General features: G+C 35.8%; 2 protein-coding genes across 2 annotated transcripts in view; one reads left to right on the top strand and one right to left on the bottom strand.

Annotated features, from left to right (window-relative positions):
* Positions 1–9261, bottom strand: part of PMS1 (PMS1 homolog 1, mismatch repair system component) — a gene marked incomplete at its 3' end in the record, with an annotated part of 67308 nt that extends 58047 nt beyond the window's left edge. The window contains exons 1-2 of the mRNA XM_084240998.1: positions 9121–9261; positions 6417–6599 (exon numbers count right to left, since the gene is read on the bottom strand). Of these exons, the coding sequence (XP_084097124.1) occupies positions 6417–6599; positions 9121–9252 (315 nt within the window). The 5' untranslated portion in view covers positions 9253–9261. The remainder of the gene's footprint in view (positions 1–6416; positions 6600–9120) is intronic.
* A 7831-nt stretch (positions 9262–17092) lies between these two features.
* Positions 17093–26507, top strand: ORMDL1 (ORMDL sphingolipid biosynthesis regulator 1; the record flags this gene model as incomplete). Its single annotated transcript, XM_084239641.1, has 3 exons — positions 17093–17266; positions 22164–22315; positions 26372–26507. 3 exons carry the CDS (start codon positions 17093–17095, stop codon positions 26505–26507), a joined length of 462 nt encoding a protein of 153 aa, XP_084095767.1.

Here is a 26507-nt window from a genome sequence, read left to right as displayed (position 1 = left end):
TAAAAGTTTGCATGTGGAAAGCAGGATATTTCAACTGTTTCAAAAATTCCTGTGCCTATTCTAACTAAAGCTCTACACCATGGCTTTAAAGGACATAGGAAGAGGAGATAAGAACCATCAGTATGATGCCAGAGGTTTTCCCCTTACCCTTATTATTAATATGTGAGCCACAAATAAGGGAGACTCTACTTCCATTTCAAAACAGACTTCGCTTCTCATTCTGGCCCCTTTAATGCAGAGAGCTTTAACGTTGCAGAACAAAAACAAACCTAAAGTTCTCATATGATTTCATTACAAAATTAGGTACAATAAATTTGATAGTTCAGAATGACACCAAAAATAGTGTAATCACTTTAAAAATGTTGGTTAGATGAATCAATAAACATAAGGGTTATAAAGAGGAAAGATGGTAACTCTTCTAATTCTTCACAGGGTAAAAAAAGAAAAAAAAGGAACTTATGCTATAAAGACCTTTGGTGAAAATTAGAAGGAATCTACCTAGAATGGCTATTAAATTTTTAAAAGGATGTCCCCAAAATGCAGAAGAATTTATACAAACTTTGAAAGCTGAGGTGAAATACTGCTTGCCAACAAAGGAATGAGCAAGTATGATGACATCATCAACTCTGTAGTACAGCTACTTACTACTGTTCACATTAAGTCCAGAGTGAAAATAATACCATCTGGATAGTAGGGGATAATATTCAAGATACATTAATAGGTATTATATCATTTGCCCCTCAAATCATCATTCTTACTTTATAGATTAAAACAATGACTCTGAGAAAAGTTAACCTGTTTTATGACTTAGGCCAAATCTATTATTCAAACATTTGGGAATGAGAAATGGGCTTCTGACTCCTCATTCAGCATTTGTCAGACTTTAAGAAAGCAAAGTAAAACTGTCTGTTCCTCCAAAAATTGAGGTATAATCTAGTTTCCATTTAAAATCTGTTTAAAAAATTTAAATGAGTTTCTTTTTGGAAGGAAAATGATTATTTTTAATGTAATGTATATCAAACCTAACAAAGACATAAAATCTTATTAAATGTTTTGTAATAGGAATAATTATACAAAGAGTTTTCATAGAAAATTTTATGAACGATATTTTCTCTATCTTTAGCTCATTCCAGTCAGTAAGCCTAGTAACAGGAACTTAATACTAAAGAATGGTAAATATCACAAAATTATTGCTCTAAAAGAAACAATAAATTTTTCAAGAGAGGTTATGCTTGATAAGATTTTAAAGAAAACCCTTTTTGTCGATTTGTGTTAGTCACTAATACAGTCATCATATAATTCTGGAAACAATAATTCCATTTTAAAATATTAACTGGATAATCAGTAGGTATAAAAAGAATGTTCTATGTCGGTACTTTTCAATTCTATGACTGGAAGTCACTTTATAACTGACAAATTAGGAAAATTGATCATTCTTCTAAAATATTTAAATAAAGACCATGGAATTCAATGTTTTCTAAATGTCTCCGGTCAGTTTTGCTGGAAGTCTACTTAACTTTTTCTTAATTAAAATTATCAATATCTTTAAAGTAATCTACAAAAAATAAATTCAATAGTTGGAGTTTGGGTGAATGTCTGCTTACTATAATGTGACAAAACTATATCCTAATTACTTATTATCAATCAACTAAGACTGGGATGGTTTACAACTGTATGACTTTGAAGTTATCTGCATCAATTAGTTTAGCAGATAAAATAAATCACCATTTTTATTATGTAACTGCAATCACAATCCAAAAAGTTTCAAAATATACTGGAACCCTAAAAATAAATATGCAATTTCTATATATGAAATGTCAATTCTGAGTAAATAATATTCATTACGTTTAAAAAGTGAACTTGTCTCCCCCCAAAGCTTTCATTAAGTCTAACTGAAAAAACAATATTTTTGAATGTAATTGACCTTAATAAACATAATTACTTTCTGTATTGCTGAAATTCTAAACAGAATTCTCCCACATATGATTCAACTTGACTACTCCTTGATTATCTACTGAGCTTACTACTGCAGATCTAAATATATTTATAATTTTAATGTGGAGGTATTTTAAAATACCTTTCTAACTATGCTAATAAGAAGGCAGCATGACCTACTGTGGAAAACTCACTATTGGGAGGCATAAAACTGGAGCTTAATCTTGGCTTTGCCATGGAAACGCAGTGTATCCCTAACTAGGTCACAATTTTCATATTCCATTGACTTACTTCACTGTGCACAGTTCCTCTGAGGTAACTGATTTACCACAATGCTCTGCAAATAGTAGACAATGAAGTATCACTTGGCTAATTATTAGACTGTGTTTCGATGTCAGTGTAAGGAGACCTGGCATTTGGCTTCCTAGAACCTCAGTTTCCTCATCAGTAATATGAGGAGACTGAACCACAGAAGGCCTACATTGTAGGGTAACATGCCAATTAAGCATAATGAGACAGAGACTAGTGAGCAGGAAGTTTATTAGGGAGTAATCCCAAGATGAGTACTAGTGGGGATATGGTAGAAAGAGAGGTGTGATTGTGCCACAATCATTACAAGACACTCACACCCTGGAGGCACTTTGGAAGAAAGACAGCATGACAGAGATGTTCTTAATTCAGATAGGGTCTTCCACAATTCTTCATCAACTAGTCACTGGATACAGATTGCCCTATATGATGTGGGAAAAGCAGCTCTTTTCAATAGCAGCTCTTTCAAAAGCAGCTCTTTCAACTTGGGCAATGACAACCTTTAGAGGTAGAACTAGCTGGGAAGGTTCAGTTACCAATATTCTTGGTAGCTGGGAAAATGAGTGCTCAGTCCTGAAGAAGAGATTCTGGGCAGTGAATCAGGATCCACTACTATCAGGGTCCCTTCCAGTTCTATATTTCCTTTGGTTTTGAGGCACAGTAAACCTAAATCACCAGCAACAAAATCTACCATTCCAAAATACATACTGTAAAATTCCATTTAGATTTAAGGTGAAAAACAAGTTGTACTAATTGATAGAGGTCAGAACAGCCATTACCTTTGAGGAGTACTGATTGGTTAGGGGGCATAAGAGAACCTGCAGGGGTGCTTATAAAGATCTGCATCTTGATCTGGAGTATATATATATGTGACAAATCATTGTGCTGTGTGTATGTATGCATCCACATCTAATTCTCAGTGATTTTCCCAAATATAAAATGCTATTCATATTTTAAGACAAACACCTGACAGTCTATAAATCTAACATAATTTTTTAAACATTATAGGTTTTTATTACTATGACACTTTGATACTTCTTTTATTCCTTTTGCAATTTTTAAGAGCAAAATTATTTTAAGCACTTATACTCAAGGCATTCAAATGGCTCAAAAAAATGAAACAAAAACCAAAACGATAAATTTATTTATCAAGTGAGATTAAGTAATCAAATAGAGAAACAAGATGCAGATAACTGGACAACGATTAACCTAACTACATTGAAGATTTGGATAAATCACGTACCTTATGAACAATATATTTTAAAAGATGAAGTATAGTGCTGCCACCTAGCAGACAAGACTGATAATAACCAATTTCAGTTCTAAAACATTCATATTATAGAAAATACAAAAAAATCAAATTATAAATATTTTAGCAATACTCCATCAAAACGAAGATAAAAAACTATATTCTAAGTTTGGCAACAGCTAAAAAAATCAAATACTTACACCATCAAATTATATAATTACTAAAATAGCCATTGAGAGTTTAAACAATATTAATACTTAGAGCTTCAGAAGCTCCCTGTTAAAAATCACATGCAGTGGCGCAGCGGCTGAGCGCTGGGTTGCGAAGCTGCCCGCGGCCTCTGCAGCGCCGGTTTGATCCCCGGCTGCTCCCGGCCACAGGAGGAGGGTCCCACATGGTGCGCAGACCTCTCCTGCCGCCCGCTGCTCCCCTCAGCAGTGTACTTCGGTCCTTCTGCCTGCTCTGCTCCCTGCTGTGGCTCTGGTGAATTCTCTCACCCTCCCGCGCTTCTGACTGTACCCAGTGCTTGTATAAATAAATAAATTAAAAAAAAAAAAAAGTATTTATAAAAAAAAAAAATCATATGCCATTTTTAACACAGACTCTAAAGATACAAGGGCTGTAGATGCCCAGTCTCTAGGGAGAAAGATGGTCAATGCCACTTGTTCCCTGTTTAATGCCCTGTTGCTTTTCCCTAAAATCTTCTTGGAAACTCTGTGAACTTTAAATAAACCAGGTGTTCAGTAAGGGAAGCAGAGAAAAAAAATCTCCATCCCAAATCTATACAGATTTTAAGCAAAGTGAACTTAAGGAAACACATATCTTTCCTCCTTTAGTGGGTGCCTAAACATCTGAATTTTAACACACAAAAGCCCCAAGTCCTTTATGCCACAACACAGCAAAATTAATTTCACAGGGGGCCTCCCCTGGTGGCACAGGCGGTAGAGCGCAGCACTGTGAAGCTCTCCGCAGCCTCTGCAGCACCAGTTCGATCCCGGCCGGCTGGCGAGGGTCCCACATGGCACGCAGACCTTTTCTGTCTCGCCCGCTGCTCCCCTCAGCAGTGTATTTCGTCAGTCTGCCTGTTCTGTTCCCCACTCTGTCTCTGGTGAATCCTCTCACCCTCCCACGCATCTGGCCTGTGCCCCAGTTCTTGTATAAATAAATAAATAAATCTTAAAAAAAATTAATTTCACGGGGACTAAAACAAGATGAGAAGTAGTCTTTATACAAAAATGAAGAACGATGTAAAAAAATATAAAAAAAATTAAAAAAACATAAAATATAGACAATGAAAAGAAAATTCCCACTGTAAACTCCATCTCTTCCCCCACCCACAAATTTTCATTCTTATTTAGGTATCATCAGAGAGCCCCAAAGTCAGAAAGTAAATTCTACTTGAGCTTCTACCCACAAAAAATGGAGAAAATCTATAGTATGCCAGCACTCTATGCACAGGACAAAGAGAAGACCACAATATACCTGGAGAATATATCACTGCTGAGAAAACTAAGCTAAGTCCATTGACCAGTTGAAGAAATAGGAATAATATCTCTTGTTAACACCACTTTCCTAGAATATGGTATAAAGTCCTACCATTTTATTGTACCTGAGCATTCTCATCCAAGCAAGGCCTACAAGCCTAAGCAATGGGCAAACTTAGAGAATTAGAGACCCTCATAATTGCCTTGTCATTCACTGGCACAGATAATATCACACTGTAAAACAGAACCAAACACACATAGGAACAGTACAATACAAAGAAACTAGTACAGTCATGTGATCAAACACAACTAAGATACATAGAAACAAAGAGATCAAGGTTCTAGATGGGCTGTACCTCAAACTAGATTGTATTGTCTAGGGCAGAAGCAGCGAATTATAATTGCTATTACACATATGAATGGGTCAGGCACTGAACTCTGGGGTTTATAGACAATAAAAGCACCTAATCAGTAGTCAGGAATGCAAAGTTCCAGGATCTAATCTGCCTTTGACTACGGTTTAGGCCAAGATGATTCATATCTCGAGAGCACAATGTAACTATATTAGAGTGGTATTTCCAGAGCATGTTCCATATAACAACAGAAAAATAGTGAATGCCACCTAAGTGCCACTCCCTACATCAGAAAGATGTAGGGAAGTGAACCCACTATAAACTACCACCCTTAATAATTCACAATGTGTGTTAGTAAAGGCACTGAGAAGTGTTTACAGTTAAGATGTTTAATTTTATTTAATGGGCCACTAAACCATTTTTTCCTCTAATAAATATTAACATTGAAAATAAACAGAATTATTATATGACCCTGCAAAAAAATACAATAGAAGTGAAAGCAGGAACATCTCACCGCAGCATTATTTACAACAGCCAAAAGGTAGAAACCACCCAAATGTCCATCAACAGAAGAATGGGTAAACAAAATGTGGCTTGTACCTATAAAGAATTATTATTATTCAGCATAGGAAGGAATGAAATTCTGATACATGTCACAACACGTATGAACCTTAAAGATATTATGCTAAGAGAAGTAAGTCACAGACAAAAGGATAAATATTCTATGATTCCGTTTATAAGAGGTACCCTAGAACAGTCAAATTCAAAGCGACAGATCGTATAATTACCAGGAGTGTGGGGAGAAGGAGGAGTGGGAGATGGCAGGAGAATGGTGATAATATATTATTTCATGTGTACAGAGTATCAGTTTGTAAATATGAAAATTTTAGGAGCTAGATGATGGTGATGGCTGTGTAACAACATGAATGTATTTAACGTCACTATACACTTAAAAATGGTTAATTCTTGTGTATTTTACCACCATTAAAAAATCCCACATTCTGACAAAATCTGGGTTCATTTTCTCTTAATTCTAATATTCTGTGATTATGAAATCATTAAACCAGTCAATATAAATTACCTTACCTCAGCTACACAACAAATTGATCCCAAAGCTTCTCCACGAAAACCATAAGTTGTCAAATTTTGAAGATCTTCATGGCTATTTATTTTTGAGGTATAGTACTTCACCGCCATTACAGGTGCATCAATGGCCTTAATACCCTTACCATTGTCTCGCACCTCAATTTTATCAAATCCGTAGTTCTCCTATAGAAAAATTTAAAATACTCTTAGTATATAAAGACAATAAACTATTATCACAGAGATAATAGTTTCTGGAAACAAAGAAAAACAAGTTAAACAAATTCTGTCATTTTTCTCTTAAATGAAACCTTAACATTAAGGAATGAGTTTAAACTCTTAACTCTACCACTTCTTAGTTATGGTGCAAGGGGTAAGTCCCTAGTTTTCCCTGGACTCAGATTCAACTGTAAAATAAGGAAGTTAGTCTGATCTTTAAGGTTTCCTTGTATTGTTTCAGTATTACAGGTATTTATGCCTAAAACTGATTAAACTTGCCTTAAAACAATGCTAAATTATATATTTTTGTATATATATAATCTCTCAAACAAAATACTAAAAATATGCATACATAACAAAAATGAAAACTAAATTCGTATAGTGATCACAATTTACACTACTATATTCTAAATTTGGTAACAAACTTTTGTCATACTCCTCACAAAATTTTCTCTGTGTGGCTATAGATGCAAGCTATAAAGGGAAAAAATTTTTCCACAAGTATTTAAAATATTACATCTTCTTAATAACCTATAATTATATAAAAATGTATGTTAGTAACTTTTAGATAAACTGAGATACAAGGTATAGTGTTAAGCATCTAGGATTTAGGTCATCACCTTTCTCTCAAACAAAAAATTAACATTCTGGGAAAAGCTTGGCCTGCTCAATATTGTAAAAAAAATCATTAATTATAGAAATGCAAATCTTTCAATATAAGTAAGAACTATAGGCATCTGAGCAAAAAAAAAAAACAAAACAAAAAAATAACCACATAAATATCTATGTAAATGTTTAACAACAACATATTTAATTATCTGATTGTGAAAACACTGCTGGTCAGGGCAGTTACTATTGTATGACATCATAATAAAAATAGGTCTATACATTACATAGAGCAACACAGTGTTTTAAAACTTTACAAAGCAGAAACTGATGAATGTCATGAAACTAAAATAAAAGCCAGATAAAAATGTTTGCTTTTCTTTCATAAGAGGGCTTCTGCAAACCTTGTAACACTATTTTTAAAAACTTTTTCTTTCTTCTAGAGAACTTCAAGAATAATATGTTTGCCTACTGAAGATTGAGTGAAATCTGTCGATATAATTATTTAATCCTATTAATTATTGTCAATCCAAGAAAACTGAACTGACAATATGAAATGTCTAAGAAAAAAGTCTTTCCTTGCGTTTATAAACTTAGTCATTTTTATGTTTATAAAGCTTATAGTGTACTATTTAAAAACAAATGAAGGTTTGATATTATATAGAACAGTAGTTCAGTACCAACTAGAAACGTGCTAAATGCAAATTCTGCCAAGTAATTGTTTTAACAAACTCTTAAAATTATTCTGATGCACCCAGATGCTGTGAGAACCAGTGGCACAGAAAAAAGATCTTAAGGGCCTCCCCGGTGGCGCAGCGGTTGAGCGCTGGGTTGCGAAGCTGCCCGCGGCCTCGGCGGCGCCGGTTCGATCCCCGGCTGCTCCCCGGCCACCCGAGGAGGGTCCCACATGGTGCGCAGACCTCTCCTGCCGCCCGCTGCTCCCCTCAGCAGTGTACTTCGGTCCTTCTGCCTGTTCTGCTCCCCGCTCTGGCTCTGGTGAATTCTCTCACCCTCCCGCGCTTCTGACTGTACCCAGTGCATGTATAAACAAAACAAGCAAGCAAATAAATAAATAAATAAATAAATAAAAAACATGCCTCTATAAAAAAAAAAAAAAAAAAAAAGAAAAAAGATCTTAAAAGGGTTTTAGGGTCAGAAAGACCAGATTCCAATGTCAACTCCACTACTAAAGAATACACATAAAAAGAGTAGATATCTTTCCTACAAAGATATTTGTATCAGTATTATTTCTAGTGTCATAATACCAGATAAGAAAGTATCTGATAATTAGGAGAAATGCACTGCCACAATCACTCAAAACAAATGTGTTCATCATCATGTGGCCAGCTATGGAGGACATAAAAAATGACTAAGTTATAGACCTTTCCTCTATGAGTTGGTAATTTATAATAGGGGAGGTAAATATGCAAACTAACCCTAACAAATCCAAATGAGTACCATAAGTCATATTATCTCAAATAATTTAATATGTAGTACTTACATTTGAAAACATGAAAACTATGAAGCAACAAGGTAAACCATTTTGAAATAACATTAGGTAGAAAAATAACACACAAATGAGAATACATAAAACAAGTAAATATGAACCAAGAATAAATAATAGAAATACAGACATACTGAATTCATGTTTTAGGCAAGCATCCTAAAGAATAGATTTTCTTTTACAATTTCCTCTAGAGTTACTAAAATGTTGATTTTATTTAAAATTTAAGTTTTAGAATTTACTCTTAAAGACAAAGGGTCTAATGTCCTAAGAGCAATTTACTGGTACACAGAAAGAAAGTTAATGTTAAGAAAAAAAATCTGATTGGCCCTTATTTGCTTTATTTGAGTAGTTACTCGGTTTCTCAAAGACACTCACCAGTTTAACCTCAATGCTAGTGGCACCAGCATCTAAGGAGTTTTCAATAAGTTCTTTTACAACACTGACCACTGAAGTGATTATCTGAGAACTTGAAAGAAGTCGAACTGTTGCTGCAGGCAATTGTTTCATTGTAGCTTTTAACAAAATAGCTAGAAGATAAAAATGTAAACTGTAAAAATGATAATAATTGTTAAATATTCCTAAGAGAACTGACAGGACCGACAATGGCAGCTCATATTTATTTAATCTCGCTGTATGTCAAATCCTATTGTAAGCATATAGTACTAGGTGATTTATTTCTTACAAATACTCTTTGAAACAGATGCCATTATCACCTCCATTTTATAAAACTAAGGCATAAAGAAGTTAGTTGGTAATTACACTATGGTAAAAACTGAAGAGTAAGAGTAACTGTGCTATGAGTGTACTATATTATCTTCCTGGCTAGGAATGACTGGGTGGTACTGTCTCACCTTGGGATGTTGATGCTGTCAGTATTCATGTGGCTTAATAGCAATCTCACTTAAATACCATTAGTCATCCATTAGTTTTGATGAGTTACAATGTCTTTTTCTGTTAGTGAGCACTTTTGGAGTTAGGACATTCAGCCCCTAGAATTACTGTCAATTTGAACTAGTCAGGCCTCAGACATATCAGATAGCTATTTACCCTCTATATTATTCTGCCTTAAACACCCTAATCATGTGGTCCCCAAACACAAAATAAGATATTCAAGTTTCTGGCATTTAAGGTCCTTTATATGTGATCCAACTTATACATCTGAAATCTCTGCTTCTAAATGCTTTAACTTTGAAATCCTGTGTTTCAAACTTTTAAAAAAAAAGAAAACAAAAAACTCATACAAATCCCATATATAAAATATGCAAGTGGAGGGGTATTCACCTGTCTTAATGCATAATTTCAGGAAAATAAAACCCACTAACTTGATAACATGCAGTTCCTCTAAAGAGTCAAGGTTATCTCTGCCAAAATAAGAACAGTAGTGGTGGACCCATAGTAATTCCTCAATTTACTATGACTAGCAACATGTTTACATGATTAATCGATCCTATGGAATCTATATATAACAACAATGCCCAAAACAAAAGTGTCCATTTAGATTTTTTCTTGGGCAACATAAGACAATCACAGTCATGTAAATTAAGAGCAAGAACTGGAATATAGCTACTAAAACAATTATGTAGGATTTTAAGGGCTGCATTTCAGAGAAGAGACCAACATATTGAGTTCTGAGTGGTGTTATCTGGTGACAATTCACTGTATTTTTCCCTTGCACAGGGCAAAACAGAAAAATAAGCCAGAACAAAAACCAAACAAACAAACAAACAAAAAAAGTTTTGGGTTCAAGTTTAGTATCCAAAACAAAAGCAAATCACTTAAATCCCTATTTAAAATCAACTCATTGCCTATATAAATACATATAATGTTTCACTGATCTCTTATGCGATTCAAATAAGAAAGCATGTATAAGATGCTCTGTAAATGATAAGGATGTACAAAATGTATAATACTATGAACACAGATTATGTAAAGAAAAGTTGAGAATTCTTATTTAATTCTAATAATTACCATCTGGTTCATTTCTGTATTTGCTTTAGTTTTTGGAGTTTCAAGGGGAGTAGCTGTGAACAACTACCTCTCAATGGTTTGCTGTACCTCCTAAGAACAGGGAGACTTTCCCAGTAAGTCAGGAAAACAGTGGAAAGTTAGGCCACTCTATTGTCATAACGTTCACACAAATCAGTGTGGTCACAAGCAAAAGGCGCCCTCTGGGCATTCCCTAAGCTTCGGTTTGGCCTTAGGTCTAAGGAGACAGAGTTATATTGTCCAATACGGTAGCCACTGGTCTCATGTGATTACTGAGAACTTGAAATGTGGATACTTTAAACTGAAATGTGCTAAGATACTCTGGATTTCAAACTCAGTATAAAATTCTAATTTTTTATATTGATTACTGAATAAAATATTTTGAACATAATAAATTATCAAACATTTGTGACTTTTCCCCCCACCTTTTTAAATATAACTACCACAAAATTTAAAGTTACATATGTGGCTTACACTGTAGTACTACTGGAAAGCACTGGACATAGTATTATTTATAAGAGCAGGCTCTGAAATCATATTGCTTTTGGTTCTATCCTAGTTCTTACACTTTTATGTTGTTGAGGGAATTAAAATTAAATTCTAAAATGCAATCATCTAATCTATAAAATGGGCTTAATAATGATATATGGCTGTATAAGAAGTAAATAGAGCAATGTATAGAACTTACTACAGTGTTTGACATACAGATGCTAGAAGATTCTCAATATTTGGCCTAAGCTGAGTTCCTTCCAAGTCTAAATGAGTAAGACTCCCCACCCTGCTCTCTACACAAACTTCTAATCCCTACCACCAAAGGGGCTAACCTGTGATCTAGCATCAGGTTCAGCTTCGTTCAGTAAGTCTTCTATCTCTACCTTGAGAATCCTAATGATCTAAGAAAAACAATGACCAAGCAAGACTCACTTCAGCCTTCACTCTATGGACAATCTTCTTAATCTCATCAACTTTGTTTCATTCTCTGTACTCCATTTTCCAAAATCTCTTCTCTCTTTTCCCTGTTTTCCAAATCCCTAATTTTATACTAGGGTTCCTCATTCTTCCAGTTTAAGGAGATCAAAGCAGTCCATAATGTGAACTCTATCTTCACATATACCTTACTTCCTCCATCTTACTTTTTGTGTCCTCTGGTTTCTAAAAATATCTACACCTCTATCCACATTCCTCTTCCCCCAGACTCAGGTCAATGTCTCTCCTTTCCTAACCTAACACTTTTACCTAGTTCCTTAGATCCTGCCTGACGGTCACTTTCGTCTTGAAAACAAAAAGAAACAAGAATCCTTCCCTCAATTCTATTTTCCAAATGAGCATCCTCTTTTTTTTATGAAGCCAAACTTGACTAAGTAACCTATTTTGGCAGTCATCAATTCCCTTGAAACAACTTACTTCTAAAACTCTTTGCAAAATGGCTTATAACACAACCACTGTCAGGATTCTGTTTTCCAGTTTATGCTATTAGATCACTAAATCCTTTTCTCAGGACTCATGTTCATTAACACCCCTGAAGAATGTGTCACTGATGACATTCTCTAATTCTCATGGATTTTTCTATCTATCTCTCTTTCATCTCCTTCTGTTTTGTTTTTTTTTTTTAATTCTCTTTCCACATTTCCAGCAACGTGGACACTCCCCGATACCACCTACTTAAAACCCCAAAATTTCAGTTTCATAATAATAAATAACTCTATTTCCATCAGTGATCTCTCTCTTCCCAAGACAGGCAGTTCTAACAATCAGTGTCAATGTTTCCTCAAAACAAGTATTTGTAAAACAGAACCTTTCTTCCTCTTCATACCTTCCATTTAACGTTGCTCTTTCTGTTGTTAGTAACCACAGCCAAAAACTTCAATATTCCTTTGCCGCCAATCTCAACCTATTTATCACCTCCCTTCATTTTGCCCTAATGCAATCCTATCTATCATTCTAGACCTAGTTCTAAGACCATTTGCAACAAGGCCCTTTCAGATCATCCAACCAGGAATAATTCTTTCCTCCCTCTACATTCCTAAAGGACTTGGTTTACATCACTTAAGGGGTATTTAAGACACTTCTGTCCTCACCTATCTAACTTTTGAATACAGGGAATTATACATTATCTATCTCTGAAAACCACACAGAACAAGCAGAGTGGTTCACTAATGGCAAGCACTTCATGAATATTAAGGATCACCAAAAATTATTTTTTCAATACCTTCCTCATAGTAATATGAACTTTAAGAGTATTCTCTTTCCTAGCAAGTCACTGGCTTAACTCCTTCCCTTTATATACTCTAAATTAACTGGCCTCAGTATCATTCCCTACCTCACCTATATGCTAACCATAATTTTTTCTGGACTCCCATGCTTTATTTTCTAACATCTTAATATCATCCTTTAGATGACTTGGATAAAATTAGCATGTTCCAACCTGACTGCAGACTATCTTTCTTACCATATTTCTTCTTTGATAGTAAATTAGCCTACATAAACAACTTTATATACATTATACCCTATCATTCTTACAACATCTTCACAACAACCTCTATCATAAATAGAATTTAAAAGTGAGATAACTAGAATAGCTTGATAACATAACTAGTAAGTGACAACTACATACCTGAATACCCCTGGCATGTTTGACTACAAAGCCATACTCTTGAATATCCAACTAATCTCAAGAGGCAAAATTAGAAATCTTAGTCATCATAGAAATTCTCCCTACTCTACATCCTGCCACCAAGTCCTACTTATCCATCCTACCACCTAAATATTTCTCAAATTGGTATTCTTCTCTCCATACCTATTACTGCCCTTGTTAAATCCCTCAATATTGCTCTGCTGAACTAATGCATTAAATAATAAACTGATATTGTCTTGTGTTTCAACCTTCTATAGGTTTCTCTCTATAATTTAAATTTCATCATGTTATTTCTACCTTACTTAAAATTTTATAATTTCCAACTGCTAACCAAGTAAAGTCCAAACTTTCCTTAAAAGCTCAAGCCAGCAAAACTGTATCAATTGTCTCTTTAATGTGACAGTGTCTCTTCCTTAGCACACAAGGTTTCCTCTCTCCACCATAACTTTTTTACCATCCTTCCAGATTTATAAGTATCAGGTCAGGGAATGCCTGTCTTCTCTGTTTCAACCTTCCTGCTCCAATTCGAGAGATAAGGCATTCTTTCCTCTATATTCTCATAACACCCTTTTCTTATTTCTAACCCAAAACTCATCACAGATTACACTAACTGTTGGTTGTCATTCCTCCTGGCTCAGAGTTCTTTGAGGGTCAAGATTTTATATTAATCACATCTTTGGCGTCACCTCTAGACCATAACAAGCACCATACTGTCTGTATACCAATGGCCTCTTGAAAAGTGGGTTTAAGTCAGGCTTACAAGTCACAGCACAGAAGGTTTGGGAAGGCAAGGAATCAGTCTTCCATATTTGCCGAAAAGAAAATCAAATACTCCTTAAGATCGCTGATGACCAGGAAAGTCAGTTCAGGACAACAGTGCACCTAAATAAGCAGAAAGAAGAGAACTAATAGACTTTTGGGAGAACACAAAGAAATTTATTTAAAGAACATAATTAAATCTAACGCAACTGTTTTCATAATCTAACAGAAATGCAAAATATACAGACATATAGCTAACACTCTTACATCAATTTCAACATGTTATTTAAAGTTACTTAAGCAATACAAGTCACAAACTGAGAGCTGCCAAGTTGAGATTTCAATGGTGTCAAAGGTGATCCCAAATCACTGACTTTTCCTCTGTTTTCAAGTAATATTCATTTTTGGTATCCACATTTCCTCAGCAAATAATACAGCTGTGCGTCTTCAGAGTGTGGATAAACTCAAACGATACCAGTAAAAATCGTAGTTAAATGAATAGAATTTGCTCGCCCCAACCGGCTGGATGCTACAACACACACATTCCAAGACGCCAGTCTCAGAAACAGGTGGAGTGACCGCTCTCGGGGGTCCAGCGTAAAGGTTCTCCCTGACAAATAACCTTAAGCCTGCACCCAGCAGCAGCAAGTGGGGCGACGGGGCTACCACAAAGGACCAACACGATTTGTTTAGGGAAGGTCAAAGCAGACGCCGGGCAGCCCCGAGGCGCTCGGAGACGCCTCCCCACGTGTGCGCGCCGGCGGGCGGGCGGGCGAGCAGCTCCCGCTTCCCGCCTCTCAGGTGGGCGCCCGGGGCGGCGGGCGGAGCTGTGGCCCGACGCGGCCGCGTGGAGAGGACAGTGAGCCGTGGGGCCTACGAGAACATAGCATGAATTTATGCCCGTTAGCCACACGACACTACCTTCACGTTCGCGCGAGGCAGGTAATTACCATCCATCCACTAGCGGAAGAGCCGGCGTCCCGCGGGAGCCCAGGCCCGAGCGGGCAGAATCCCGACTCGCCCTCAGCTCGCGCGCGCGCAGTGGGGCGGCACCCGGCGCGCCGCGCTTAGTCCCGCCCCGCGGGGGGAACGTGGGATTGGCTCTAACCTCAGCCAATCCCGCGGCGGCTCGCTCGGCACCGAAAGCTTCCGCGAGCTGGGCGGCCGGAGGCGCCCCACTGGCGTTCGGGCTGACGGAGACGCGGTCGCTGCCGCACGGGTCCTGCTCCGTGCCGGCCGCCGGGAGCCGGGCGGCGGGTGAGTGGGCGCGAACGGCCGCGGGGGCTGAGCTGCGCCCTTCGGTGGTAGGGATCTGCTGGCGGGCCACGGTCCGCCTGCGGGGGAAGTGTGGGCGCAGGCTGAGTCCGCGGCGCCTGCCTGACAGTGCTGGCCAAGTGCCCCCCGAGACTCGCTCCCCAGTGCTCCTCGTCGGCTGCTGGCACTGACTGGATGTGCACCTCCAAGAAGGAAGGGGCAGGTGGGGGGCGCGCCGAGGGCGGTGGAAGCAGTGGCTTGTGCCGAGCTTCTTTCCACTGGCCGGGAGCTCGGGGTGCTGGGGTGGCTGCCCAAGGGGGTGCGTTCGGGTTACCGCCCTCCAGGTGTCCGCGAGGGCCCACCCCGAGAAGCTCTTCGCCGTGGTTGTTTGCCAGTCCTCCTTGGAAAGATGTTCTGAACCTGGGGAAGGTCAGCTGTACCACACCAGCTTTGCCTTCCAGCGCAGATGTCAATTTTAAGGCTCATTCGAGTAATTTTTTTCCCCCCATTCCGTGAAATGTGGGCCGACTGTCTGGAGTGATGCGGCATGTTCTAAATATAGTGTGGCATAGAAAAATAACTTGATAAAAGGTGGCTGTTTACATCAGAAGAAATATTTACAGGTAAATTTGAGACTTTTGCTTTATCTTAGTGTAAACTAACTTTAATCACTGCGAACCTTGATGCATATTCCGTAGATTTTTTTGGAGGGAAAAGGAGACTTTGTATACCAGCAACACTTGTTAAGTGGGGTTATGAGAAGATCCTCTCGCCAAATCCTGAAGAGAAAAGGCTTATATATGTTAAAATCAGAGCTGTTCCAAATACACTCGAGCGCCCCACCTCTGCCCTCCCCAGCCCCTCTGATCGGTTTCTACCCAAATGGTAGCTCTTCTTCAGGACAGTTTTCTTTTAAGGGATTCTTAGATCCAAGCAGACATCATCATTAAAATAACTAGGAACTGTTACCGGTACTTCCTTTGGTGTTTCTCTTGAAGGGAAAGGGAAAATTAAAAAAAAAAAAAAAAAAACTAAAGTTTTAGGAATTTGATCAGAACTAAAATAAACAAAAGAACGACTTTGTTTTAACCTAATTATATCGTGGTATTGTGAAACAAATCTTAATCTTAAACCACCTAAAATTGCCACCTTATATGTCAACAGAATTTTTTCCCACGTTCAGTATTCAAGGAGTCATTTGAACTCTGACCACTTTTTATGAAACCAACATTGCATTATTAAGTGTAAGAGTCTGGCTCTCAGAACAGGCTAGCTGGGTCAGCTCTGTTTTTGTTTTTGTTTTTGTTTTTTTAAATATTAGCGTATTCTACTGGTAAGTTTAGTTCCTGGGTTTTTCCTGTGTTCTCATAATACAAGAAAGTGTAGGTTTTCCTGCCCATTATTTCACTTAGGAAAATCAACATACTAGAAGCAAAGCTTTAGGAAAGGAATTTTACTGTTTATATTTTCAATGAGAACCATAAAAATAATTCTTGTTTGTTTTACCATAAAGTCGGATGTTAAGAATTCTTTACTGTACTCCTCAGCCTCTGCAAGCAGCATACTTTGGAAGGTGTGTGTATTCTATTTCAGAACAACTGGGCAAAAAAATAATCCTAGTAACACTTATTTTCTCATGCCAGAGTTAGCACTATGTAAAGTTTCTAGTTATACCAGTATTGATTGATCTTATTGCTTTCCTGTACAGCAAACATGAATGTTGGAGTTGCCCACAGTGAGGTGAATCCAAATACCCGTGTTATGAACAGCCGGGGTATGTGGCTGACATATGCTTTGGGAGTTGGCTTGCTTCATATTGTCTTACTGAGTATTCCCTTCTTCAGTGTTCCTGTTGCTTGGACCTTAACAAATGTTATACATAATCTGGTAAGAATTTCACCTTATACTAAACACTTAAAAATTTAAGGTTAAGTGGTTGTCAGGGACTGGGAGAGGAAGAAATTGGAAGTTATTATTTAATGGGTACAGTTTTAGTTTTCAAGAGCTCTGGAGATGGATTGTGGTGATAGTTGCATAACAATGTCAACGTTCTTAATACCCTGAACTATGCACTTAAAAATGGTGAAGATGGTACATTTTATGTTGTCTGTAATTTAAAGATAATTTTTAAAGGTTTAAGTTTTATACTTTGAGGAAGCATAGCACATGGAAGAAAACCACATGACTTTGTTTTATAACAACTTTATCAAGATGTGATTCACAGAATATAAAATTCACCCATTCAAAGTATACAGTTTTGTTCATATATATGTACTTTTGAAGAATTCTAATCTGGGATAAAATTGTATTTTTTTCTCTTACACTTTATGTAAACATTTGACCTTTTTTCTAAGTAAGATTTTTGTCTTCTCGGGCCTCCCTGGTGGCAAAGGGGTTTAAGTCTCAGCACTGTCAAGCTATTACCAGCCGCTGGGACTAATTCCTGGCCATGTTGCTGACCCACAGGGTGCAGCAGACCTCTCCTGTCTTGCCACACTGCTCCCCTCAGCAGTGTATTTCAGTAGATCCACCTGTTCTGCTCCCCACTCTTATCTCTGGTGAATCCTCTCACACACACCCCTGCTCCTCTGACCTACCCCCCAATTCTTGTATGCATAAATGAATTAAAAAAAAATCTTAAAATTAAAAAAAAATTTCTTCCATTGTTTTTATAAAATGTAGAAAATAGGAGGTCATTTTAGCAAAAATTTCAAGACATTGTAAGGCAAGCTGCTATTATATATTGGTTAGCCAAAATGCTTCAGAATTAATTACATTTTGCTGTTGTTAATTGGAGACTTGATGAACTTTTTTATTTCAATCCTGGCTAAGCCTTTCTAAATTGTTTACTTTCTTGCTTCAGTACAGAAATTTTGAACTTAATCATATCTTATATAATTCAGGCTCTTACAATGCCTTAGTTTCTTTGTGTTGGTTATTGTTCTCCTATATTATATGGTAGTTCTAAGTTTCAGAGGTTTGATTGACTCTATTGATCTTACTAAGCAGCCCTGGAAATTGTCTGTTTAAAAAAAAATCCTGATGGTGACTTTTGTTGTCTTTACAGTCTATAAAATAGAATGAAGAATTTTAATTGAATTCAGATTATATATTTATTTAAAGAATTAAAGAACTTAGAACATTAAGGTAGAAAATATATGAAAAAAAGATTTTTTAGTTAATATAATTTATGTCTTCTGGGAGTATTTAAAGTTGATGAGGAGAGAATGATGATGATGGTAGAAATAAGTAAATGTCCATTTAGTCCATTTTATGTGATAGACTTTGGTAGGGCAGACACTTTTTAAATAATGACTTCTCTGAAATACTTGACACTAATCATATTCCTTTCATAAACTCTTTTCCTTTGGCTTCCATGGGGTCATTTTTTCCTAGATTTATTTCTGATCTTTCCTTTTCTATTTCCTCTTGCACAGTCTTCCTTCTCCTCTCCTCTCTTAAATAATGCTGTTTCCAAGGCAGTTTTCTTCATCCCTTATGTTCTAATCTGCCTAAGTTATTGAATCTCTCCACATTTTTAGTTTCTACCTATAGAATAATGACGTCTACCTTTATGTAACCAGACTACCTTGTACCTTAAACAAGTATTGATTGAATTCGTCTTATTCTTGATCTGTTCCTTACCAACCACCATCTGTTCCTCTTTTTTCTTAGTCTAATGGCACCACTGTCTGCTCAGTAAACCACAACAGATAGCTGAATATCAAATGTAAAGTGAATAATATAATGTATCATTTTTTAAACTGAGGCTATTTTTGAGAATAAGGGGAACTCTAGTAATAACTACTCTAAGAAATAGGTGTAAATTAGGCCCATCCATGTGAATGAGGACATAAGGTTACCTTAGTTTTAGGGTAACTTTCTTTCCTTTTATATTCTAATTCATTTAGATAAAACCCTGACTTTTTATTGCCTGTCAAAGTGATCACCATTAGCATTGCAGTAATTCATACCCTCATTTTCCTCAGGTGTATTACTCCAATACACCAAATGGTTCTTGATGTTCCTCTGTTCTACTCTTCTCCACTCCAACATGTGATGTATTTTTTTTAAATCTGTTCAGGTCACACTCTTAAGTCTTTAATTGTTCCCCTTGCATTCATAGTAAAATCCCAAATTCCTTGTGTTGCCTACAAAACTAGTTGGTAACATTGCAGAGACAAGAAAGGAACTCATTCATATCTCAGTTCATATCCATACATGAAATTATGCTCTAACAATAATGCAAATCATCTTGCTCTCACCTTTTTTTTACTTCGTTTAGGCACATCTTCCACTATTTTAAAGTACCTCTCTCCTATCTGCTCACCTAGCTTACTCCTATTGTCAAGCAAAATTCAACTTAGGGTTCACCTACTCTAGGAAGTTCTAAAACTCTCATGCTGCATTCTTTTTGTATTTATTACAGTTTTATAATTAGCCATTTATCTCTTGTTTTTAGATCTCTAAAGACCTATTTAAATGTTCGCAAGTTGTATTGTCATACAATTTTTCTTCTCCACCAGCACTTGTATTAAATGCGCTTTACAACTCATCTCCTGTATTTTTAAGTTGGTTGGCTAAGTTTCAGGTACAATATATTCCCGGGGAGAATGGATAGGTAATGGACAATATGTAGGGAAGCAAACTTCGGACTTACAGCACACCAAACTAATCAGCCATAGATGTAGCAATTACATGACTCCAAATCTGTTTCTTTTGAAGCTAGACTACCTTAAGCCAATTAAAAGTGTGAAATACATACTGAACACTTTAAAATATGGGAAAACAGACATAATTGTTATCCCTGGTAGAAAATTACTGTCTTTGCCTTTCTGAACCATATGGTAGAAATTTATAGTAATTATTCTTATTCAAAGCTGTAGTTCACTCCTAGAGAAAATTCTTAGCCTAGCTTTTAAAATTAATGAGAATTTTCATCATTTTCACTGAAAAGAATATATAAAATAAACTGTATGTTATATTCTAAACACTTCAAAACATGTCTTGAAGAAAATGGCAAGAGAATTGTTACATTCTGACTCATAAATGATCTAAAGTAGGGTTTCTCAATCTTTTTTAGGTCCCATACTTCTTTGAATTTGAAAACATACAATTTCTGTTTCATAGTCTCCTTTAAAGCCTATCTGAAAATAATTTCCTTGTGCTTACAGAATATATACCTCGACTTAATGTCATCTTTGCTTAATATCTAGTACTTGCAGTATACCAGCCTTTGTTCATGAGGCTTTCAGGCTAATGGGAAAACAATATTATGCAAACAACTCCAACATAATATATTGTGTTACGGTAAAAAAAATTTTTCAATAAAATTTTATACACGCATATAGATGGGTTAATTATTACAAGAAGTATTTCACTAAGGAGTTGTCATTTGAACTGAACCTTCAAGAATGGGTAGCTCACAAGAAAGGCTTTTGCCTCAGCAAGAAACCCTTCCCTCCTCTGCATTTCCTGAGTACTCTGTGCCTTTGATAGCAGTTTCTGCCCTACATTCTAGTTGTTTATGCATATCTTTTGTTTTCCCTTATCATCTCCTAGAAGAATGAATTATTTTAAAACTTGGGAGGGGGTTGTCTTATTTTATATATATATATCTTACGTTTTATACATATAAGTCACTCACTATTTGTTGAATTAAATCTAAGTGAACAGGAATTCATTCCTCTGTAGCTTAGATGTTATTGTAGCCTGACAACTTTTGAATTGCCTAATGGGATTAACTATGAAGTAGACTAAGCTTTGAAAAGAAGGACTCTCTTAACCTACCACAATAACATAAAATTTCAAGTCACCAGTATTTGTTTCCTCACATATTTATTAAAAGTTGAAGTAGGAAAAAAATGACATTACATCATGACTTCATGTGGAGAAAACTGATGATAATACTTAAGACTTTATTCTGTTACCAGTGCCTCAAACAGTAATTCTATAATATGTCCTACCTGTCAATCTAAATAGGCACTGTAATCACAAAGAAACTAATTCTAGTATACATTGTCTTTTTCCTGATTGTCACAAAATTATTAGATATTTAAGCATATCACAGATCACAATGATTTTTAGTAACATTTTTTGCTTTGATTTTTTAAAAACTAACTTCAAAAGAAACACTATTGAGGTACAGTGGTGATTTATTTATTTATTTATTTATTTCTACATCTTAAAAGGATAGGTTTGTTATGAAAAGGAGAAAAAGAAAGTCACCTGCAGTTAGGTTGGAGAACTCCCAATGGTGACTTAAGTAGCAAAGTGAGTTGGTTGTATGTATTATATCAAACCATCGTTGTTGCTTTGAAGGAACTATTGAGTGATACTCTTAATAATAAATGTTTTCAAAGCCATTTTCCCTTGATACAGAGATTTTATTATTACTTTGTTTTTATTTACCAATGTATATTTTATTTTAAAAGTATTATCAGATTTATTATAAGCCTCTGAAAAAAATTTTCATATATGAGTTGAAAATGATAAACCTATTTCCTAATAGGAAAGGTGTTAAAAATCTAACTTTAATGATATTAAACTACCTTATATTATTATTTATTAATTTGCAATTTAATAAGAGATGAAAACAGATAACTTTGGGTCAAACTTTTACTTTACTAAGAAGAAACTTTACTAATTAAGAAACATTCATAATAATGTGAAAGTTTAAAACTTGAGCTGTTAAGTGAAATAAAACTCATTCTGGTACTATCTTAATGCATATTGACTAATTTTGCATTTGCTGTTGATTTATACCCTTTTGCTTATTTTCCAGGGTATGTTTGTATTTTTGCATGCAGTAAAAGGAACACCATTTGAAACTCCTGACCAGGGTAAAGCAAGACTCCTAACTCATTGGGAACAACTGGACTATGGAGTCCAGTTCACATCTTCACGGAAGTTTTTCACAATTTCTCCAATAATTCTGTAAGTGGCAGAAATTTTTAGATGTAAGGAGAATTGGATAAAATTATCCTTTGTTAGAATTAATTTGAATTAAAAACACTATTTTGGGCCTCCCTGGTGGCGCAGTGGGTTGAGCACAGTGCTATGAAGCTGTCCGCAGCCTCTGCAGGGGCGGTTCGATTCCCAGCTGGCCAGGGAGATTCCCACATGGCACAGCAGACCTCTCCTGTCTCGCCCACTGCTCCCCTCAGCAGTGTATTTCAGTAAATCTGCCTGTTCTGTTCCCCACTCTGTCTCTGGTGGATTCTCTTACCCTCCCGTGCCTCTGGCCTATATCCCAAGTGCTTGTATAAATAAATAAATATATCTTTAAAAAAAAAACCACTTTTGTTGAAAACCTCTTTTATCACTAAATAGCTACCTCAGATAGAATATAAAACACAGCAAAATTGTTAACAAAATAATAACTAGTAATAACCAGTTTTCATTTCAGATAATACATATGGAGACATTATATGCTCAACTGTATGCCTAGACATTTTAAGATATACAAGTCAAATATTGATATATTATAATATATATTATGTATATATTCTAGTTCTGATCCTCAAGCTGCTTATAAGAAAATTTAACTCATAATCATATTCTAAATTCCACTATTACATTAGTCTTCTTAAAGGCTCTAGATTAGGGGCCTCCCTAGTGGCTATCACTGCTGTAGCTGGAGTTCAATCCCTGGCCAGAGAGCTAACCCACATATGGGAGAGCAGCGGGCTTGACAGGAGAGGCTCTAGATGATCTCAGAAAAATTTCATTGACTAGTCTTCATTTGGGTGTTCAAACTCCTTAGGGGAGAGAGTATGGTTTCGAGGAAATAGAAGTTAAGCTTTCACTGTAGTACAGACCTGTATCACTCAGCTTGGTTGACTTATAAGTAAAATTCTAATCAATGGTATCTAACTTAATCTCATGCTTTAAGTAATAAATGAGATAAAACACCTAACCTGTATCTAGTATCATAATTTGCTCCCATTACCCGATGTTCAGGGCTTTCCATAAAATGGTTCTTACCTCATTTTTTCTTTATATAAATATTTAATTCCCATCCAACTCCCATCCAGTCAAGCTCTTTAGCATGTCCTGAATGTTAATATATTTCTATGCCTTTATTCAAACTATTTCTCCTACCTGAAATGCCTTCTCCTTTCTTAATTGTGTCTTGCTCCTTTTTTAAGACAAATTCTGCCTTTTCAGTGAGGTATTTGCCTCAGCACTTAGCCTTCAATGTTAATGCTCTGCTTTTAACTTTTATATATATTGTTATATATCCCTCATTTTTGCCACTTTGTATTATTTTTCTGTTATAACTGTTTTATTTCTGCAAAGAATTTGTAAGTACACAGATTGCTTTGATTCCCACACTCAGTACAGTTGCTTGCATATTGTTTGACATTTGTCTTAATCATGTATGTTTCACATCTTATTCAAATACTCTATGCCATACAGCTTGTGTATAATATATTCATGATAGAATCAGTGTAGTCTGGATAAGCGGGAAAGGCATTTGAAGGTATTTATAATCTTTAAACTGGGATGTAAGGGAGGACAGGTTTTTGATACACTTTTAGGAGAAGGTATTTTCAAATGAAAAGAATAAACTGATCATAAAGTAGTAGTTTTCTTTATAACAGTTTGAGGAAATTTTTAATTGTTGCTCCATATAAAATTAATGTCAAAAGACAAATGATTGGTATGGTTTAACATAGATAAATATAATAACAAGAATAATAGTTTTTCAAACAGCCCTAAATTTATATTTTAATTTTACCACTTTCTGGCTCTGACTTTTGGCCATTTCCTTGAGAGCCTCAGTTTCCTCATCTATAAAATTTTGAGCACTGTATTATAAAATATCGTAAAAGGGCCTCCCCGGTGGCGCAGCGGTTGAGCACTGGGTTGCAAAGCTGCCTGCGACTTCTGCAGCACTGGTTCAATCCCGGGCTGCTCCCCGGCCACCTGAGGAGGGTCCCACATGGCGCGCAGACCTCTCCTGCCGCCCGCTGCTCCCCTCAGCAGTGTACTTCGGTCCTTCTGCCTGCTCTGCTCCCCGCTCTGGCTCTGGTGAATTCTCTCACCCTCCCACGCTTCTGACTGTACCCAGTGCATGTATAAACAAACAAACAAACAAACAAACAAATAAATAAAATGCCTCTATTTAAAAAAAAAAAATGTTCTCTTTAAAATATCGTAAAAGCCTGATACATACTGAATTTTCAGTAATAGCTGGCACAAAAAAGTTCAACAACAACCTGTGTACTACGACCATATTTCTAAAAATATACTTTTGACCCACAGGTATGATTTCAAATATACTGGATTAAATTCCTTACATAACTGAAGAAATAACATTAAAGTGATCTATATAGCATTGATAGTTTTCAGAGTGCTTTTACATTTTTGGTCAGGTAGGTTAAAGTTTTGGAGGTAGTTAAAGTCAAAAGACCAGATTAAGCCCTAAACTTGTAGCTGCTGATACAGGTTTCTTTCCAGTATATCCTTTGGTAAATAAACACTATCCACTGATTTCCACCTGGGTTTCACATACCCTTAGAGGATTGTTTTGGTTTTTAAGGGTCAAGTTATTTATATATAATCTACATACACAATTAGTTTTCACTAAAGACTTAAGAGAAACATGCTTAAGGTATAAGGAGAAGCCATTCCAAGAAGATTTTTTATTTCTATCATACTAGTTTATGAATTAACCTGTAGTGATGATGGGAATCAAATGAGCTTACTAAATGCAAATGGCATCCTATTTTGTTCAGTGAAGGAAATATAAAACCAGTCCTTAAGTATATGAAAGCAGGAAGAATTTAAAGTATAAATTGAGTAATTGATGGTTTATCCTTCAAAAAAAATTTTTTTGTGACATAGGAAAGAATATTTCTCAATCTAGATGGTTCTGAAAATAATGTATAGAGCTGTCTGTAATGCCTTTGGTCATACCTGGAAATAGATGTTCTTTTCTAATCATACTATACAAGATATTTATCTCTACTTATTAGAAACTAGTGCTAGTACTTACAGGTAAAATTATTAAAATACATTCCTTTTTCACTCTAAAAGTATACATTAGACAAGCATCCATATACATACTAACTTCTTAGTTAAGATCAAATAAGATACCAATGTTTTAGTCTTCTATATTAGGATACTGCTATAGTAGCCAAGTGATGTGTGGGCACTCTGTTGTACTCTTGGGTAAAGGTAGGCATTCTGACTCAATGATTTATGGTCTTAAAGATGGTTAAGACTTTGATGTTTGATTCTTTGAATATACACATGCATTCAGTTATAGCAAAACAATTAGAATTTTACAACCATGTCTTTCAAGCTTCCAGCTAAACTGGTTTTAGGCCTGTTTAACTACAATATGGAAATGAGAACATTAAAGTGCAATTAGGTACTTGTTTTCATTCAAAGATACTAAGTTGTACTATTGCACTAAAACTGTTTTCCAACTCTTTAGAACAGTGGTTCTTAACCTTTTCATAGGTCACAAAACTCTGAGAATAAGATGGATACTTTGGATCTTAATCTTTAGAAACATATACATAAATACAAAACTACACCCGCTTGAAAACCTGTGTAAAGGATGCTAAGTAGCAAATGTGTGCTATTAAACGCATTTAACATATACAGAAAAATGCAAAGCATGCATATAAGCCTCCATTAAATATATTGTAAAATCACAAATAGTTATTTTAGAACCCAAAACTAAAACGCTTTCTGTTGTTTTAGTGCTCAAAAATGATTTTGCTTTTAGGTATGTGTTTCAGTTGCCTTTTTGTATTTCAAAAGTATTGCACTTAAAAATCAGATGTATGATAATCTCTTTTTATGTTTGTCTTTTCACGTGTACTTTTAAATAACTAGTAATCTATACTTTAATGAAATTTTTCTTTGGTGTAAGATTATTGTAAAAGCTCTCTAATTCAGTCATTTTAAATTTTTTAAATTATCAGTAATTTCATTTTTAGATATTATATCTTTTCTTAACTTTTATTTCTACAGATATTTTCTGGCAAGTTTCTATACGAAATATGATCCAACTCACTTCATCCTAAACACAGCTTCTCTCCTGAGTGTGCTAATTCCCAAAATGCCACAGCTACATGGTGTTCGGATCTTTGGAATTAATAAGTATTGA

The sequence above is a fragment of the Talpa europaea genome (assembly GCF_964194135.1).
Source record: "Talpa europaea genome assembly, chromosome: 1".
NCBI classification, from domain to species: Eukaryota; Metazoa; Chordata; class Mammalia; order Eulipotyphla; family Talpidae; genus Talpa; species Talpa europaea.
The sequence above is the reverse complement of the archived record's forward strand: the minus strand, read 5'-3'. Positions and strand labels throughout refer to the sequence as shown.